This window comes from Grampus griseus (assembly GCF_964374135.1).
Source record: "Grampus griseus genome assembly, chromosome: 2".
In the NCBI taxonomy this organism is placed as follows: Eukaryota; Metazoa; Chordata; class Mammalia; order Artiodactyla; family Delphinidae; genus Grampus; species Grampus griseus.
In genome coordinates this window covers 30,619,590-30,638,995 of record NC_139018.1, presented here as the reverse complement: position 1 = coordinate 30,638,995, position 19,406 = coordinate 30,619,590, and the positions used below count along the sequence as shown (strand labels likewise).

Sequence of the window (19,406 nt, the reverse complement as noted above, 5' to 3'; positions counted from 1 at the left end):
ACCCCACAGTGCTCTGATCTTCTGTCTGTTCTGTCATCTAGATAACCCTCTTGAGTAGAACATACTAGGCCTTGACAATGCTGAGCAAATAAGGCATGGCTGTAATTTTAAAGAATGTGTTATTTCTAAGGAGATACAATATTGCATACTAGGCGAACATAAGTGTAGACAAGAAGCCCTTTGGAATCTGCTTTTAAAAATAGCAAAAACCGGGCTTCCCTGGTGGCGCAGTGGTTGAGAGTCCGCCTGCCGATGCAGGGGACACGGGTTCGTGCCCTGGTCTGGGAGGATCCCACATGCCACGGAGCGGCTGGGCCCGTGAGCCATGGCTGCTGAGCCTGCGCATCCGGAGCCTGTGCTCCGCAACAGGAGAGACCACAACAGTGAGAGGCCCGCGCACCTCAAAAAAAAAAAAAAAAGCAAAAACCATTTATAATTAATACACCTCAAGTATCTATATATAGCACACTGAAATTCTAGAAAGGCTTCTTAGGAAGGCAAAAATATTCTCTCAATTTAAAACAGGCCTTATTAAGAGTTCAGAATTGGTGGCATCTAAATTAATGAGCTTTTAACCTTGTAGAAAACCTTGAAAGTTAAATTTGCCCAAAACAAAACCCTTTATTTGAAAAGGACATTCTAGGGTATCATCTTCCTCATCTTCTTCTGTGAGGATTCTATTTCTAATGATGCAAAACTGATTATAGTGTCTTTATCATTTACCTCCCTACCATGATGAATCACTGATAATTATATGTTAAGGGTTCAGTCTTTGCCCTCATAGTTCATTCTAGAGGCTTCTAATTATTGGTGGGCTTTCAGTATATGTTTGTCTAAAGTCCTATTAGTTAATAAATAGGTCTATAGATAACCAGTGAATTTAAGGGGCAAGTGGATGGATGGTCCTCATATCGGCACCTTCTGCTAAGCATTTTCTTCTCCTTATTTAAAATAAAATCACAGCTGTTTCTTGAGAAAGAATAATGATGTGAAATTAGCAAGAGAAGAAATTGCCAATTTAAAAATGAAAGATATTAAATATTTCTGGATCCTTACGGGATTCCTCTTAGAAAAGCTAGCAAATCTGGATATTAGCGTCATCTGCTTGACTTGAAAAAAAATAACATAATCAAATTAAAATTATATAGCTGTCAGCATTCAAGCCAGACAGTTCACATTAGACAAGAAAAATTGCCTTTCTAATACTGATGTAATTAGGCTATCACGCATGTGGAGGTTTCTGTGAATTCTCATCTCCAGTTAGAAAATGGGATGTTGCTTGCCACCTTTCTTTGTCGTGAAGTGAACTACGTAGTCTTCTTTTTTTTTTTTTTAATGAATTTCTGAAAAGCCATTTTCAGAAATAGGCCGTCTTGTGGCATTTTCTAACAAAATATATAGTTTGTCTTCTGAGGTTGCTGATTTTTATTTATTTATCCTATTTTCACAAGCAACAATCATTTTCTGAAAAGCAAAGCTGAGTATCTTCAAGCAAACCCTTGAAATAAAAAATAGTGCAGCAGAGCTCTTCAGTTTCATTTGAAAGATGCACACTCTCTGATTATGTCCTTTCCATTCTGGGAGTTCTGGAGAAACACATTTTGTGTTGCTCTGCTAATACTTAATACAGTTGCATAATTGGCTCACTTTTAAATAATTAGATAATTTGAAAAGGGGATGTTTGATCTGTTCGAATCTTCATTTGCAGCCCTCTCAAACTTTGCTGAGGTCCTGGAAGGAGATCTTGAAATATGATATAAAACATACAACCTATCTCCATGTAATTTCTGTTGTTGTTGTTATTATTGTTTTAGGAAAAACTTAGTCTTTTTCCTTTTGAGATTAAAAATAATAGGTTCTTACAGATGCTTGTATGATCCTTTTCTTAGTCCCAATTTTAGCAGTGTAGATGCAGAGGAAATGACTGGAACAGGCTTTCTGTTTTTTTTTTTTTTTTAACATCTTTATTGGAGTATAATTGTTTTACAATGGTGTGTTAGTTTCTGCTTTATAACAAAGTGGATCAGTTATACATATGTCCCCGTATCTCTTCCCTCTTGCATCTCCCTCCCTCCCACCCTCCCTATCCCACCCCCTAAGTGGTCACAAAGCACCGAGCTGATCTCCCTGTGCTATGCGGCTGCTTCCCACTGGCTATCTGTTTTACGTTTGGTAGTGTATATGTGTCCATGTGGAACAGGCTTTCTTAAATCAGTCTTGCTTAAAGGAATGGGAAAAGGAGCATAGTCTCACAAATAGTCAGACTCCCATACCAAAAGTAGAGAATTGGGACCAAAGTTTAAAAATATGATTTTAAAGCACTGTTGCTCTTACCAAAAAAAATCATAATCTCTTTCTGTTACTCAGATTTCAATTTTTGTTTTAAAATTATGCTCTTTGATCTGGTTGCTTAAGGCCTGACACACAGGACAACAAATAATATTTGTTTAATTTCTTTTAAATTTAATCCATTTCTCTTATGTCATGCATCTGTGGATATTTTCATCATAAGCTGACTGCTGTGGGCATCATATCTAAAATGGGGATAACATTTATGTTCTTACATAATCTGTGCTTGTTCTGAAAGGTTATATGGTTATAGTAGCCAACCCCCTCCCCCCTTTGGAAATAATCACTAGGGATTTAAAATGTTATCTACTATGAAGAATATTACAATAAATCTTTTTTTTCATGGAGTTATGGTTGATTTAAATTTTTAGTTTAAGCTTTTTGGATATTTTGACCTAGAAAAAATTTTGTTCTATAAATCCTAAATATGAGTGAATGCAAAGTACGCACATGTGAAGCAGAAGTGTGTGTTGCTTCTTGTGGGACGATGACAGTTATTTTCCTTCTGAAGGGCGTCTTTGTCTTTGAGAAAGTGTATTTTATTCTCATGCTGTGAGTCTGAGAAGTATTGACAAGCCTCTTTCTCATTGATCTTTGCTTTGTCTCTTAGTGTGGCCGTCACCAGGTCCAGAGATGTGCCTTCCTTTGGACCTCCCATCCCCAAAGGGGTCACTTTCCCTAAGTCAAATGTGTTCAGGGACTTCCTTTTGGCCAAAGTGATTAATGCAGAAAACGCTGCTCATAAGTCAGAGAAGTTCCGGGCCATGGCAACCCGGACACGTCAAGAATACCTGAAAGACCTGGCAGAGAAGAACGTCACCAACACCCCTATTGACCCGTCCGGCAAGTTTCCGTTCATCTCTCTGGCCTCCAAGAAGAAAGAAAAGTCTAAGCCGTACCCAGGAGCTGAGCTCAGTAGCATGGGGGCCATCGTGTGGGCTGTCCGGGCCAAAGACTACAACAAGGCTATGGAGATAGACTGCCTCCTCGGGGTCTCCAATGAGTTCATCGTCCTCATCGAACAGGAAACAAAGAGCGTGGTTTTCAACTGTTCCTGCAGAGATGTGATAGGGTGGACCTCAACCGACACCAGCCTCAAAATCTTCTACGAGCGAGGTGAATGTGTGTCAGTGGAGAGTTTCATTAACAATGAGGACATCAAAGAGATTGTCAAAAGGCTTCAGGTCAGTGTTTTCCTTCCACTTACCTACATGCATGTCCCTTTCATAAAGCTTTCAGTACAGGCTAGAGCTAAGTTACAGAAGCTTGTTCTGTTTTATTAGCTCCTCTGAAAACTCCCTTAACAATGCGAAGGAACACAGAGTTTATGTCACACTTGCTTCCCATCATTTTTTTCAGAAGGAAAAGTAGTAGAACAAAGGGGGGAAGACACACTGACTGTGCATTTTTTGTTGGAAACTCATTTGCGTGTGACCTGATCCCATTGCCTTGTGACTGATGATGTAGCCCAACCAATCTGCTTTAGTTGGTGAAAAGAATTGTTGGATCGGGTATCTGCTGCTTTGAATGTCTGTCTTAAGGGCAAAATGAGTAGCAGAATACCGTTTTTCTTTGCTGCCAGCTCCCTGTAGGTCTCTGAGAAGCCGTTGAGACAAGTGTGTTCTTTTCGGCCTAATGAATGGAGATTAGTGAAGGCAGAATAACCAGGCTGCTCTTCAGCCGGCATTAGGGTATTCAGAAATAACCCTGCTTGCCATGCGTACCACTGAAGACCCTGCTGCATTCATTAACCTGTGTATCTTTTGTTTCTTTGTCTAGTTCGTGTCAAAAGGCTGTGAATCGGTGGAGATGACTCTGCGAAGGAATGGGCTGGGACAGCTCGGCTTCCACGTCAACTACGAGGGCATCGTGGCAGATGTGGAGCCCTACGGCTATGCCTGGCAGGCAGGGCTGAGGCAGGGCAGCCGGCTGGTGGAGATCTGCAAGGTGGCGGTGGCCACTCTGAGCCACGAGCAGATGATCGATCTCCTGAGAACATCTGTCACGGTGAAAGTTGTCATTATCCCCCCACATGATGACTGCACCCCACGGAGGTAGGTCTGAGAGTCCAGGGCCATTTGTGTACCGTGGAGAACATCCCCAACTGGGTCAGAGTGTAGGAGGTTATGAAGAGCGCTAGGTTACAATGCGATGCTGAAAGTTCCCTCCATGGAAAGTCTGACTCAGGACAGAGCTCCCTTTCAGCATGTGGCAGCAGCAACTGGAAAGAATCACTAACTTGGACCATTCACAGGATTTACATCTCTGAGTATATAAAGTCACCATTACAGATAGAGATGTCTGGTAACATCCATTTTAAACATCTTGCACCAGTAGCTGAGAAACAGTGAACACTTAATGTTAAAAAGAGACTCAGCGTGACAAACTGTTAGACTTTTTTCTTTTATGTTCCATGACACTCTTATTCCCCCAAATCTCCCATTTGTAGCCAATTGCTGTCCAAAACTCAAAGTGCTGTTTTTGACCCCTACTCTCTCAGCCTGGAGGGCTGAATGTGACTTACCAAGCTTTTCCTTAACTGCATCTGCATGTGTCAGAAATTGGCTTCAAATGAGCTGGTCCTGCTTGTGATGCTTGGGCAGTTTGGTTCCCCGACTTTCCCAAAGGGAAGCCCAGGAGCTCCCCGCCCCTCCCAGCTCCTGCCAAGCCAGCAGCACTGTTGAAAATTTAATTTCTCTGTCTCTGGGGAGGTTTCCTGATGGAACAAATTTAATCAACTGTTTCTTTTCTCCTTTGGGCATGCACATGCTGTTTTTGCTGGGTTTTTTTTTTTCAAGCTGTTAATTTGCTTTGAACCCATTATTTTCTAAGAGTTTCTGTTAAGCTTCGGCAATTAATTCTTAGGCTTTCTAAAGCCAAGACAATATTCTTTATGCTATTTTTTCCCCCAAAACATGACCAGTCCTACACCTGAGCTCTCACAGATTCATGAACATCAGATGGCAGAATATGTAAACAGTTATGAGGGGTTATTTGTGCCCTTTAAAAAGTAAGCGCAATGACAGTATCAATGTACTTCAGTTCCTGAAACCAAGTGTTATAGACCAGACTGTGCTTGGGATGGTATTTAATACTGCTTACCTCCTAGATGGCCCAGAGATTATGTGCTGATGTCAGAATGTGGTGAAAATCCCTTTGTCTGATAGTTTTAAGAAATGCTCCCATTCGGATGACTGGATTTCCCTGGAAACCAGAATTTATATCCAGAACTTTTTGTTTTAGCCGTCTTGAGGGCAGGGAGGGTATATTCTGAAAGTGCTGCCTTCGTTTCCTCAACCACATCGTATTAATGTTAAGTATTTTGCTGAACCACAATTCAAGAATGACTCGAGGGTGATCAGAAAGGCAGCTGGGTCCTTACAACGCTCTCCAAGTGCTCTGTGATTCTCCTCCTCTTCCTCTCGTCTGTTTTCCATCCCGAGGTCTTTCCTACAAATTGTCTGCTTTATAGTTTATATGTCTAAACAGGCATCTATAAACTGGAGAAGATAACCAAGCTGTGTAACTTGTCAACCTTAGACAGTACAGAGTTAGAGACACTGGTCTAAGGACGAATCTACTCAAGAGGAAGCCTGTAGATCTTGCGACACCATCTTGTCTGCTCAGGGGTCTTTCCCCGTGTTTCTAAGCTCGTCAGTTCGTATGGGGGAGAGGGAAATAGGTGTGTGTGAGTGTGTGAGGAGAGAGGATGGAACGGGCAACATTACTGACATTGAATTGTGAATAGTAGTGACTAGAAAGATGGGTCCAAAGGCCTGGCCCTGGATAGATGACAGGTCCGTGACAGGAAGTGATTTGTCTACAGCAAAATGCTAGGCTAGGTACGTCTTCTGTGGCGTATTGGTAAAAACAACTAATATTTGCTGAGTATTACTTTAATGTGCCAGACCCTAGGAAAAGCACTTTTATATGGATTAGCACATCTAATCCTTATAACGACCCTATGAAGTAGTAGTATTAGTATTACTCCTAATTAAAGGAAACCAACACTCAGGTTAGTAACTCCCCAGCCTCATCTGGCAAATTCAGGTCTAACTTCAGAATCCAAACTCTTGGGGCTTCCCTGGTGGCGCAGTGGTTGAGAGTCCGCTTGCCAGTGCAGGGGACGCAGGCTCGTGCCCCGGTCCGGGAGGATCCCACATGCCGCGGAGCGGCTGGGCCCGTGAGCCATGGCCGCTGAGCCTGCGCGTCCGGAGCCTGTGCTCCGCAACGGAAGAGGCCACAGCAGTGAGAGGCCCGCGTACCGCAAAAAAAAAACCCAACAAAAACAGAATCCAGACTCTTAACTTTGTATGCTCGGGACCCAAATCCTTTCCTATGTACCAGCATAAGCAGAGATATGATGGTAAACTGGCTTTCTGTTGGGGAAAAGAACCTTGATTTGTAGTATTTGCTGTATTTGTCTTCATCTCCCAGCACCAATTCTGGGGCATCATTGTCATCCTCTCATAGCCAGGGAGCTGGCAGTGACGGGACAGAAGAGTGTTAGGAACCTGCCCCCATTAGAGCGCGGGATGGGGGGCTGGGCTGAAGGAGCAGCGCACCGCACAGCCCCTCAGGCCTCGGAGACACACTCTGCCCCTTGCCCTAGAGTTTCCACCCGAAAAGCCACCGTCATACCTTCTAGGTGGGTCTGAAATGATGCCCTTGATGCCTCTGGAGGACTAGAAGCCTGCTCTCCCCTTCCCTCCTTCAGAAACAACTTGAAAGGAATAGTTGAAGCATTAACACCTTGGTACAATTTTCAACAAAATAAGACAATGCTCTTCTGTCACTTTTTTCCTCTCCTCCGCACTTCACACTCCCACGGCTGTTGTCCTTGCAGCTAATTACTCTGCTCTTTGACTAGTCACTCTCCTGTCTGTCAGCTGGTGCTGCCGCCAGGAAGAGCAGGCCTCCTGGAAATACGCTGCCCTCCGTCCCCAGCAGCGTGCTTCTCAGGGTCACCGGGATCCGAGGGTCCCAGGACACAGACACCGGCATGGGGATCAAATGTAGTCACGAACACCCACGTATGTTCATATGCAAGAGTCACTAGTTTTGAAAAGGCAGGTGGTTTTTGTTTTGTTTTTGTTTTGTTTTCTTAACATCTTTATTGGCGTATAATTGCTTTACAATGGTGTGTTAGTTTCTGCTTTATAACAAAGTGAATCAGTTATACATATATATATGTCCCCATATCTCTTCCCTCTTGCATCCCCCTCCCTCCCACCCTCCCTATCCCGCCCCTCTAGGTGGTCACAAAGCACCGAGCTGATCTCCCTTTGCTATGCGGCTGCTTCCCACTAGCTGTCTGTTTTACATTTGGTGGTGTATATATGTCCATGCCACTCTCTCACTTCGTCCCAGCTTACCCTTCCCCCGTCCCGTGTCCTCAAGTCCATTCTGTCCTGCCCCTAGGTTCTTCATAGCCATTTTTTTTTTTTTTTAGATTCCATATATAAGTGTTAGCGTACAGTTTTTTGTTTTTCTCTTTCTGACTTACTTCACTCTTTATGACAAACTCTGGATCCATCCACCTCACTACGAATAACTCAATTTCGTTTCTTTTTATGGCTGAGTAATATTCCATTGTATATATGTGCCATATCTTCTTTATCCATTCATCTGTTGATGGGCACTTAGGTTGCTTCCATGTCCTGGCTATTGTAAATAGAGCTGCAATGAACATTGTGGTACATGACTCTTTGAATTATGGTTTTCTCAGGGTCTGTGCCCAGTAGTGGGATTTCTGGGTCATATGGTAGTTCTATTTTTAGGTTTTTAAGGAACCGCCATACTGTTCTCCTTAGTGGCTATATCCATTTACATTCCCACCAACAGTGCAAGAGGGTTCCCTTTTCTCCACACCCTCTCCAGCATTTATTGTTTGTAGATTTTTTGATGATGGCCATTCTGACTGGTGTGAGGTGATACCTCACTGTAGTTTTGATTTGCATTTCTCTAATGATTAGTGATGTTGAGCATTCTTTCATGTGCCTCTTGGGCATCTGTATATCTTCTTTGGAGAAATGTCTGTTTAGGTCTTCTGCCCATTTTTGGGTTGGGTTGTTTGTTTTTTTGATATTGAGTTGCATGAGCTGCTTGTAAGTGAAAAAGCCAGTTTAACAGCAACAAATGGGGCTTTAGTAACACCTGTTAAATCAAGCTCTTTTCCCTATTTGCAGGACATAAGCAGACCCTCTATGAATTGTTTCCAGAGGCAACTGTTTTAAAGAGAAGAGAGGACCGGGAAAGAAAAGCAAAATTCCTGAGACCCTACTGTGTACTGGGCTTTAAAAACAATCTTCATGGCAGCCTCATTTCCATTGAAACAATGAGGAGAATGAGGGTTAGAGAGGTTTAGTAGCTGCCCAGAGAGTGAATAGGGCCAACTAGGATGACAGCATGATGGAAGCAGTCTTGGCAGAAACAGGTTTGGAATTTGGCTGCAGACGTCATCAGAAGGCTCCCCCCAGAGAATAAGATGTTGCACTGCAGGAGGGACCCCCCACCCCCTCCATCGCCAATCAGAGTGTATGACCAGCTGTATGTCTTGGTGTCTGTGACCTCTGACTCTTGAGCAGTCATTCTCTAGGCAAAATTACAAGTACCCAAATAGCAGATTCAGTTGTGATGCTCTGAATGGTATCGCATGGGAGTGGTAGGCCATCATTCTGTTGAGGGCCACCAGCCTATGGGTTTGTTTCTTTAATTGAAGTATAGTTGATTTACATTGTTGTGTTAATTTCAGGTGCACAGCACAGTGATCCAGTTATGTATTTACATATATGTGTATATATTCTTTTTCATATTCTTTTCCCTTATATTGAATGTAGTTCCCTAAAGAAAGCAATCAAGGGCCATTCAAGAGGAAGCGCTAAAAACACATTACCTAAAAGGACCAGATCACCTTTTAAGTAAGAATGGGTTGCAGAGTTTTTTCTTCATTTTAAAAAACAATTATTTCAAACTGCAAAAGCATCCTGCTTTAGAGCTGGAAGGGCTGTGAGAAATCATTTGGTTCAAGTCTCTCATATTTTTTAGATGAGGAACTTTGGTTCAAAGAGGTTAAGTTTTTTTTTCCCAAGCCAAAGTCACATGAATGATTAGGGACACAGCTGTCCCCAGACATCCAACTTTTCTGATTCAGGAGTCCAGGTGTTGTGATGTTCTGTTCAATATACCGCTCGGCTGATTTTTCTATCTGTATTTCTTAGTGTCTTAGGAATAAAGGAGAGAGTAGTGGGTAATAAGAAATTAGAGGAAAAAGTTATAATGAAAAGACTGAAAAAGAGAAAGAAGATGGAGTGACTTTTCAATTAACTTATGGTTTCAGCTTGTCACCGTGTGTCACTTTTAGCACCGAAATTGTAATTCCTTTTGACCATAGCTCTTTAAGAATTGTTGACATTTTGTCATAGCCCATGCCCGAATGAAATGCAATAGTCAGTATAAGATGAAGTTTGGGAACCTGGAGTAGAAATGTCCTTTAGTTAGTGACTAAAATAAGATTAATCTACAAGTAGACTTATTCTGTGGGTTCAAATCCTGGCTCTGCCACTTCTTCTTGACTGTGTAGTCTTTGCAAATTAATCTCTCTAGGCCTCTATTTCCCCATCTGATAAACGGGGATAATGATACTCGTACTTCAGAGAGTTGGTGTAGGGCAGCCGGATTAGTGCTGACCCATCGTGAGCTCTAGGTGCCCGAGTTTTTATTGTTCAACACCAGATTTTACTTGGAGTAATACAATATAAATCCTTTTATGAACTTTCATGCATGTCATTAACAGCCAGCTTTTATCTTTGTCCTTCAGTGTACTGCCCACTTCTGGGTTCCATGCCTCATTCTCATAGGGATAAGTAAGGGAGCAGAACCTAGTGGTGTCCCGCACCCCCCCCCCCGTAGAAGGCAGTCAGAAGCGGCGGGGTGGCAAAGGTTCAGCGCTATGGAATCTTTGCTTTTCGTTCTCTGTAAATGAATCTTCTCTCCCTGCTTTGGCCTTATCGTACTTCATTCTGTGATTATGGAATATGCAGAAGGTCTCTAATAGTATGCTAAGGGTGGTGGGGATGAAATATAGAGAGGAGACAAAATCTTTGGCTAATGGGATCTTTTAACCAGTTTTAGTATTAAACATTATGCAGCTTGAAAGACTCTTTCAAAGAGTGCTTGAACTAGAAGAAAGTTTAGTAATTATCAATTACAAGTCTTTCATTTTACAAAGAAACTAAGGCCCCAAAGCTGATATTGTCTATTTGATATTACATTATGATTGTTTCTATTTTAATTATTTACTTATTCTCTACCCTGATGCAATATGGGCCTGAATCAGCCTATGGAGGTACAGAATTAAAATTCAGTGAGGGAATCTCTGTGTATGTGTGGTGGGGAAATGGGGAATGGGGGGAGGTAAATGGAAAACGTGGCCAAGGGAGAAATTTTTGAAAAGTTAATGCCCTGGAATACATGATAAAGGTCTGTACGTGTTCTGTACATGTGGTTGGTTCCTGGCAGCCAACAGAAAGGGACATGGGGCTTCCCTGGTGGCGCAGTGGTTGAGAGTCCGCCTGCCGATTCAGGGAACACGGGTTCGTGCCCCGGTCTGGGAGGATCCCACGTGCCGCGGAGCGGCTGGGCCCGTGAGCCATGGCCGCTGAGCCTGCGCGTCCGGAGCCTGTGCTCTGCAACGGGAGAGGCCACAACAGTGAGAGGCCCGCGTACCGCAAAAAAAAAAAAAAGAAAGGGACACGGATGATACGATCCACTGAATTTACAAGTTAAACAGACCAGTGCTGAGGAGAAGCAAAGCTAGTGCTGATTTTGAGGTAGAAAGAAATTTTTCCATGCATTATTATAAATTTTTATTTATATTTCTTTGGCAAGCTACAACATTCTTGCATTTTGCATTCTTGCAACATTCTTGTATTTCCAGATCCAGAGCTCTAGATACTGCATGATCAGAAATGAAAGACTTCAGATATACTGCAGTAACACCTGTGTTAACAACCAAAAAAGTATGGTAATGGCATATTTTTGTCAGAAATATTGATTCAAAGCTAGAAATTATATCAAGGCCTAAGGTGATAATCCTTCATTTCAGAGAAAAGCGTTTATTATATAAGAAGTCAAAACTGCTGAAACTAATGTCAAGTAGGCCATACAGTGTTTTGCGAACTGTAGATCGTTATTCTTAAGTAGATCATGAAATGAGTTTAGGAGGTTGTACCCAGTGTATTTTTTTAATGAAATGGATTAACCCAGAATATAGCAGAATGGAAGCTGACAGAGGAAGGGTGTATGTGTGTGTGTATTTGTGGTTGTGCTGTATCACAGTGTAAAATGTACTTGTCACCAGGATTGTGGTCCAAAACATTTGAAAGCCATTGTCATCAAACCATTAAAAGGGGCATAGCAGCATCTTGGGCATAGGGTCAGATTAAGGTTGACCTAGGCTTTTGAGGAGTCGGAGGGAGAGGTTAAGGAAACTCCAAGCAAAGGTGCCCATTGGAGACTTGGGCTAAGACCGAGGAGGGCAAGGACCCCAGCAAATGCACATGCTCCAAAAGCAGCACTTTTCAAAACCTGTGGCTGTCATGGAGACGTGGGAGAGGACGCATGGTGGGGTACATTTAAAACGTCATGAGTCATACCCTGAGATACATGGACAAGGTCACAGCGGGGGGCCCGTTCCATTGTGTTCATTCTCCCACCAACATAAGCACCTTCCCCAAATCAAGACCAGGCCTTCGGCTGGATGCCCTTTGGACCTACACTGTCCAGTACAGGAGCCATGAGTCACCTGTGACTACAGAGCCATTGTAACGTGGCTGGTCCCAAGTGAGACGTGCTCTAAGTATAAGATACACTCCAAATGTACAAGAATGTAAAATGTCTCGGAAATTTTGTAATACTGCTTTATTGATTACATGTTGAAATGATGGCATTTTGGATATATTGAGTTAAATAAAATGTATTATTAATTTCACCTGTTTCATTTTATTTTTGTAGTATGGCTGCTAGACATTTAAAACTTACATACACGGCTCCTGTGTGTGGCTTATATTGTATTTCTGTTGGGCAGCACTGATCTGGACTCCCCTTATGCTATCTCTAAAGTACCTCTTAAAGGACTATTTCGTAATTACTCTTAATCTTTTCTTTCCAGATCTTCCCACCTGCTTCTCAATCTTTGAAATGTCTTTAAGAAAGAAAGTCATTTTTTCTCTTAGTGATGAAATTCAAATGCACAATTTGAGTTAATGTTTTCGTGGGGGTAGGTTTTTTCAGTAATTTTTCTATCAATCAAGTCAATAATTGGTCGAACCTTCCTTGATTGTTTGGGTAAAGGTCATGGAAAGTGGGTTCCTCGTTTCCTAAGTTTTGGGGGATGGAATGATGGCACAAAAAGAGGGTAAAGTGATGGAAGACATTTGTGCCTGCCATTAATTTCACTCAGACTGCTGCCTGGGGACAGCTCTGCTATGGGAGATTTGTGGCTTTCAAGGGGAAAAAAAAGGCCTGATTTCAGATTGTGCTTTGTTCCCTGGTGATTTGATAATTGCTGATTTCAATAACAGGCTTTTTTTCCCCTCCTCCTGAGCTAAATTTGGCTCTCAGTTTGGATTTCAAGAATTCTCCCCACTTATTTTTGACTATCGGGATCCCAACGAATTCAAAACTATATACCCTTTTAGATCCTTAATCGTAAGGGAAGGATCTAAAGCTTCCCTTACGATTAAGGATATAAAGCTGACTCTTTCCTCCGAGGCCCCATCTTAGGGGTCTGTTCCCACCATGCTGTCTGGGCACCTTCCCTCCCCAGGTCTCAGTGCTGACTCTGCCCCCTACTCCACCCCCATCCCCACCAGGGTGACCATAGGTCTCACTGAATTTTCAAGACTCCATATCTCAGACTCAGCATTTAGGATTGATCAAAAGAAAATACTAGTATAATACTTCCTGGGATTCTGGTTTTTGAAAGGAAAATAATTACAGGCCTAATGATTGAAAGATGGTTTGAAACTTGAGAATGAAGTGTTTGATCCATTTTAACTGTTAATGAGAATCAGTGTGGTTCCACCAACAAGAAAAATCAATATTGATTTTTCTTCTCTCTGTGCCCTCCCCTTAGGAGTTGCTCTGAGACCTACCGCATGCCAGTGATGGAGTACAAAATGAACGAAGGGGTTTCCTACGAATTCAAGTTTCCCTTTCGAAATAATAACAAGTGGCAGAGGAATGCCAACAAGGGGCCTCATTCACCTCAAGTTCCATCCCAGGTGCAGAGTCCCATGACCTCGAGGCTGAATGCCGGGAAAGGAGACGGGAAGATGCCTCCTCCAGAACGAGCCGCCAACATTCCCCGAAGCATCTCCAGTGACGGGCGCCCACTGGAGAGGCGGTGAGTGTGCCTCCCAAGCTTTTCTCTGAATCTCTGCCCCAAATTTAAATAGCACCAGGCCCATAAGCACTAGCTTTAGGTCTTCCCATATTTTACTAGAAATCAAAACTTAAAACTGAGATGCATGCACTAGTGGTTTTCAAAGCATGGCAGCATTCCAAAGCCATCAGGATAAGTGAAGATGTATTCCAGCAAAGCATGCAGCTCTGTACAATGGTATTTGGGCTTTGCTCTTTCATTTTCATGTGATATCAACAGAAATCATCATTGCACGCTCAGTAGCCATACGAGCTAGAACTTGGCAGACTCTTTGAGGTGACATTGACCATATCATCATCTTTGACAGTCTGTGTCTTTTGGAGATGAGTGATACAACAGTGGCAAGAGAATGCAGGCTTTTGGTTGAGTGTCTGTGTTTGTGTCACTTTGTTAATAAAGAATTGTGAGAAGGGAAATCCACTAGTATAGCACAAACATATTTTTCCACTGCTCTGAATGTAAAAGAAAATAGTGGATATGTTAAAACACTCAGTCCTGAGTAAAGTAAGCAAAAGGAGAGGGATTGAGGGATCCCAGAAAGTAACAAAATGAGGTTTGCTGTTAAGTTGAAAGTCACAGTGGATTCCCTCACAGGTGATAACTGGTGAACTCTTCCTTAACCAGCATGCCCTAGCACTTTTGTCTCGAATTCACTGTAAAATGCAGCACTGTGAACTAAGAACCTTGGCCAAAAATTGAACTCGATAAAGTACTCTTAAAATGTGAATACAAATGGACTACATAATTTTAAATCATTGCACTATAAATTCAGTTACCCCAAATTACCTAGGCTAATGAAGGAGACGGTTTAACTCCGTAACCTGGTAGTGCCCTCCTAGAAGAAGCCAACTTCTTTCTGTCCATGCACCGTCCTTTCCCCATCACTGTGCTTGTCTTGATCACATCTCTGAGTGTTTTTGTGGCCCCCGCACTGCAGAAGGATCAGGAACCCTCAGAGCTGGTGGGGAGAAGTCTCTGTTCCAGGAGCTGCTATGGGTAGAAGGAAGGTCTCTGGAGCAAAAATGTGAGCCTGACTCATCTGAGCCTCAGGAACCAGGTCCAGCAAGAACAGGGCGCCAAGGAAAAGAGATCCCAGCTATGCTTCAGGAGTCGTTGGTTCAAGTTGAGAGCAGAAAGTTGGAGATTTTAAAAACCACACAATGATGTGTTTTATCTTAAAAGACATAAAACGTTGTCACTTAACTATTTCAGAAATACTGGAATACCATGTAGAAATAGTTTAATCACAACAGACAACCAAAAACAAGCCTAGCTGTCTTTCTAAAATTCCTCATGTAATACTGGGGATTTATTTACAGAGCCTTGCTATTTATCTCAACAAAGGATTCCTCTCCCAAAGTGGCTGCATTCCCATCTGGACTCCTCTTGCTTTCATTATTTTCGAGAAGGAAAAACATCCAAGTGGTCGCTGAATAAATTCTTTGTTCTGCACATTCCAAACTTGGCTCCCTCTGAGGTGTGTGTTAACTGGAATTCATGATTTGGCCCACATTTGGAAGGATGAACCTAGGAAACCATTGTTTAGAGAAGGACCTTTTGTTCCTCTCAATGGTATTTTCTTTCTCTCCAGGACAGTCATCAGGCTTTTATGAGTGAAATTGGATTTGTGTTATTTTCTTTATACAATAGTCCCTATAATAAAATAGCAGAATATATTTTGCTTCCACGTTGAATTTAATTTCTGCAACAGAAACTAAAGCTTATTGCTGAACATACTGACCTCTGAAAGTGCAAATATTTTTTGTAGCTAATTATCCTCTTAGCATGCAAGCAACTTTTAGTGCTAAAGAAGGCATCAACTCCATTTTTTCCAGTTGGAGATCTTTGAGTTCTGGAGGTTCTTTTTGTGGGTACTTGTGTCTGCCTTTCATCATAACTCCACCCAGAGGAAAGGGAATCCGCGTGCTCTCCCTATAAGACTAATAATAATAGCCCTGGGGCTCTCCAAGCTATAAGATGCAAGTGACAGAAGTGAGGCTGCCAATGGTTTTTTAACCTCTACTCACTTTCCCTCTGAGGCTTCTTAGTTTCAGATATCCTTGAGGACATTGGACTAGGATTTAAGATCTTATGACGGAGGGCTTGTAAAATCTGAGCTTTACATTTTCAGGTTATTTGTCTCCTCTTCATTTTCAAAGGTGTGGTAATTAGACGGCTATTCTTTCATGAAAATTTAAGAGTTCGCTGTCCTATCCCATCATTCTTAACTTTTAGTAAAGCAGTATTAGTTAAGTTTCAACTTTGAGTCATAAAAAGAAGGTACTGTTTGAGAAACTTTGTATTGCTACTGTTTGCAGAATATTTGAGTATAGAATAGACTCGTGACCTTCATCAGGAATACGTCCAGATTCCTGAGATTCATACAGTGTACCTGGGAATATAATTTCCTCCACGAAACGTACTAAAATATAACTAAAAAATTTAAGCATTCCCTTCATAGTCTTACTGAGAACAAACCACCTTACTGTGATGTGGAAGTGAGGCCCCTGGCTGGGCGCACCTCCTCCATCTGACTCTCCCCTTCGTACCAGCCCTGCCCTGGGTGCCATTTGCATCTGTACCTGGGCCATCTAGAGAGTGTGATATGGACCGTTCAGATGAATCACAAATAGTCAAAACGAATGCCCACGTCTGCCATTCCCTGAATCTTGCCTTACCAATAGTGGCATGAGCCTGATACTCAGACAAGGATAGTCCCTCGGTATCCGCAAAGATTGGTTCCAGAGCCCTCCATGGATACCAAAATCTGCACCTGCTCAAGTCCCGTAGTTGACCCTCACGTCCTCGGATTCAACCAATTGCAGATCGTAAACATAGTAGTGTATGTATTGAAAAAATCCCCGTAGAAGTGAACCCACGCAGTTCAAACCCGTGTTGTTCAAGGGTCAGCTGTATTGCCTTTACACAGTTGGTTTGTTCCGTTTATCTTTCTCCTCCAGGTTAGGCGAGTTGTGTTTAACTGTAGAGAAAGCAGCTGTATTTAAGCTTAAGTTAGCAGCCGCCTCAAGCCACTCTGCACGTGCTACACAAATCTGCCTACTTCATTCACCACGGTTGGACCCAGCACGGTTCATTTTAGATGAAAACTGAATATACTGCTTGTAGAAACTTAATCTACTGCTTAATCTTCTAGAAACTAGAAGCATAGTTTTTCTTAAATTGTGTGCAAGATCCCAGAGTTAAAGGCCATTCGAAAGAATTTTTTTAAAAAATACTTGTGGAACAGATTATCCTTTTTCCTTTAGTACCAAGGTCAGGATTTTTGACATACTAAAAGGTATGAGTATTTGGAGTTTCTAACAAGAATTATTTCACTGACTTGTGCTCTCTATACATTGTTAAGAGAAACTGATGCAGTAAGAACAGATGACGCATTTGCCATCTAAGTAGAAAAAAGTCTGATTTGATTGGGTTTAAATACAGGAGATTTATGCTCTCTAGGTGGCCTTTCAAGTACAGAATTTTATGGTATTTGTGGGAGTAGTTCTTATTGACAGAATTAATATTTAACAAAAATAGGTAATATGATGCAGTTGGTCTTCCGGCCTCAAATTTATCTAGAGTGTAAGGGTAGGACTGAAATAAAAATAGCTGGCTAGGGCTTCCCTGGTGGCGCAGTGGTTAAGAATCTGCCTGACAATGCAGGGAACACGGGTTTGAGCCCTGGTCCAGGAAGATCCCACATGCCGTGGAGCAACCAAGCCCATGTGCCACAGCTACTGAGCCTGCGCTCTAGAGCCCGCGAGCCACAACTACTGAACTACTGAGCCCGCATACCATAGCCCATGCTCCGCAACAAAAAAAGCCACTGCAATGAGAAGTCTGCACGTCGCAACAAAGAATAGCCCCCACTTGCCACAACTAGAGAAAGCCTGTGCACAGCAACGAAGACCCTACACATGAATAAATAAATAAGTAGCTGGCTATAGTACATTGAACTTAACACATTACTGTGTTTAAATATAATGTGGGATCAGTAATAAAACCCTGATCTGGGTTAACATGTTCAGAAAAGCTTGACTATTTCAGAGGCTTTGCATAAACAACAGGCACGTTGGCACACAAAGGAATTTTCCTTTCTCTTTTTTGTAGCTGAAGTATTTCCAGGCTTTATATAAATATTTAATGTCGGATCTTACTGAACCATTGATACTTCTGCATTTTACCTGGATACTATACTATTCCCCTTTCCCTACTGTATTTGGCGCTCAGCAGCTGGATGGAGTGTTGGTTCCTTTATGGAGTTACAGCTGGCCACACGTGCAGCCTCCCTAACTCCACCCTCCTCTGCAGACACAGCTGCGCCATACAGAGCATGAAGATTGTGCCGGAGGATACTGTTGGAACAAATGAAAAGAGTTCTCTTCTTTTTCTGGGGGGGGGGGGGGGCGTGCCGTGTTGCATGCAGGATCTTTTAACCACTGAACTTCCAGGGAAGTCCCTCAATCTTTATTTTCAAGGAAATGGTTTCTAGGTTTATTTCGAACAGGTTCTGTGTTAATGATCCTCTCGCTGTCACTTTCTGTTTTCAGACAAAGCCAGCACGCATTCATTCTTTACTCTTCCTTTGATTGGAATATTAGCTGTGGCTAGAAGTTTCATGACTTGTTCTTTCAAATACGGCCCTCCTGGATCATAGTTGTTTGAGTTGACATGAGGACCTTGACTCTTGGAATTCTTGAGTTTCATTGGGGGTGCTCAGGCTGCATCCCCATTGACTGCTGTATTCCCAGAGCCACTGGATGCTGTGGGCTTCGGCGTCCGATACCATTTGCCACTCCCTCCTCCTTCAAACTCCTCTTCCTTGTCTTCCAGAACTTTCCTCCTGATTTTTTTTTTTTTTTGGTCAGCTCTTTGCATTTGTCTTATCCCCCCCAAATGCTGTGTCCCCCATGACTCCTTCCTCATTTTTCTTTTAATCCCCTACTGTGCAATATCTCTGAATAGTTTCTTTGTTTTAGTAACCTCAGCCATCATCTGTATGTGGGCAGTTCCTGGATAGTACACGTTTGGTCTTGACCTCTTCTTTACTTTTCATATTCATATGCCCGTCTCCCTACTGAATATCTGCACTTGAATGTCACACCAGTGTCCCAGACTCACCAGCCCAAACTGACTTCAGCCATACTCCTGCCCGCCCTCCACCTCTTCCTTCTCACGTGTTGCCCATCTTGCTGAAGGGCTTTGCATTCTGCCCAAGTCGCCAGAGCAGAACTAGAATTCATAATTAGCCTCCTGCACCCTCATCCCCGTCTCCACACCCATTTAGTTATCAAGTTCTGCCCTTCGGTTGAGTCCCTCCTGTAAGCATCCTCCTTGTCATTGCCTTAGGGGCTCTCGTTTCACACTAAGATTTTTCTGGGCAGAACAGCCTCCCACTTTCTCCCTGTCCGCACTGCATACTGCAGGGATGGCCTAATACAAAGGGAATTGCTCCTCAGGCCCTGCCTTTCACCTTAGCCTTCCGCACAGCTTTCAGTATCAAGTCCACCTCCCGCTGTGGATTTACTGACGTGGCTTTGTCTTTCCCAGGCTCTAGGCTTGTGACTCTCTGCTGCCAGGTGTTCTCTTGATAACCTTTATACCTGCA

General features: G+C 42.7%; 1 protein-coding gene across 11 annotated transcripts in view; it reads left to right on the top strand.

Annotated features, from left to right (window-relative positions):
- Nucleotides 1–19,406, top strand: part of SIPA1L1 (signal induced proliferation associated 1 like 1) — a 480,253-nt gene that overhangs the window by 395,560 nt on the left and 65,287 nt on the right. For all 11 annotated transcript variants that reach the window (XM_082647658.1, XM_082647659.1, XM_082647657.1 and 8 more), the window contains 3 exons: nt 2,960–3,533; nt 4,129–4,403; nt 13,487–13,756. In XM_082647658.1, the coding sequence (XP_082503784.1) occupies nt 2,960–3,533; nt 4,129–4,403; nt 13,487–13,756 (1,119 nt within the window). The remainder of the gene's footprint in view (nt 1–2,959; nt 3,534–4,128; nt 4,404–13,486; nt 13,757–19,406) is intronic.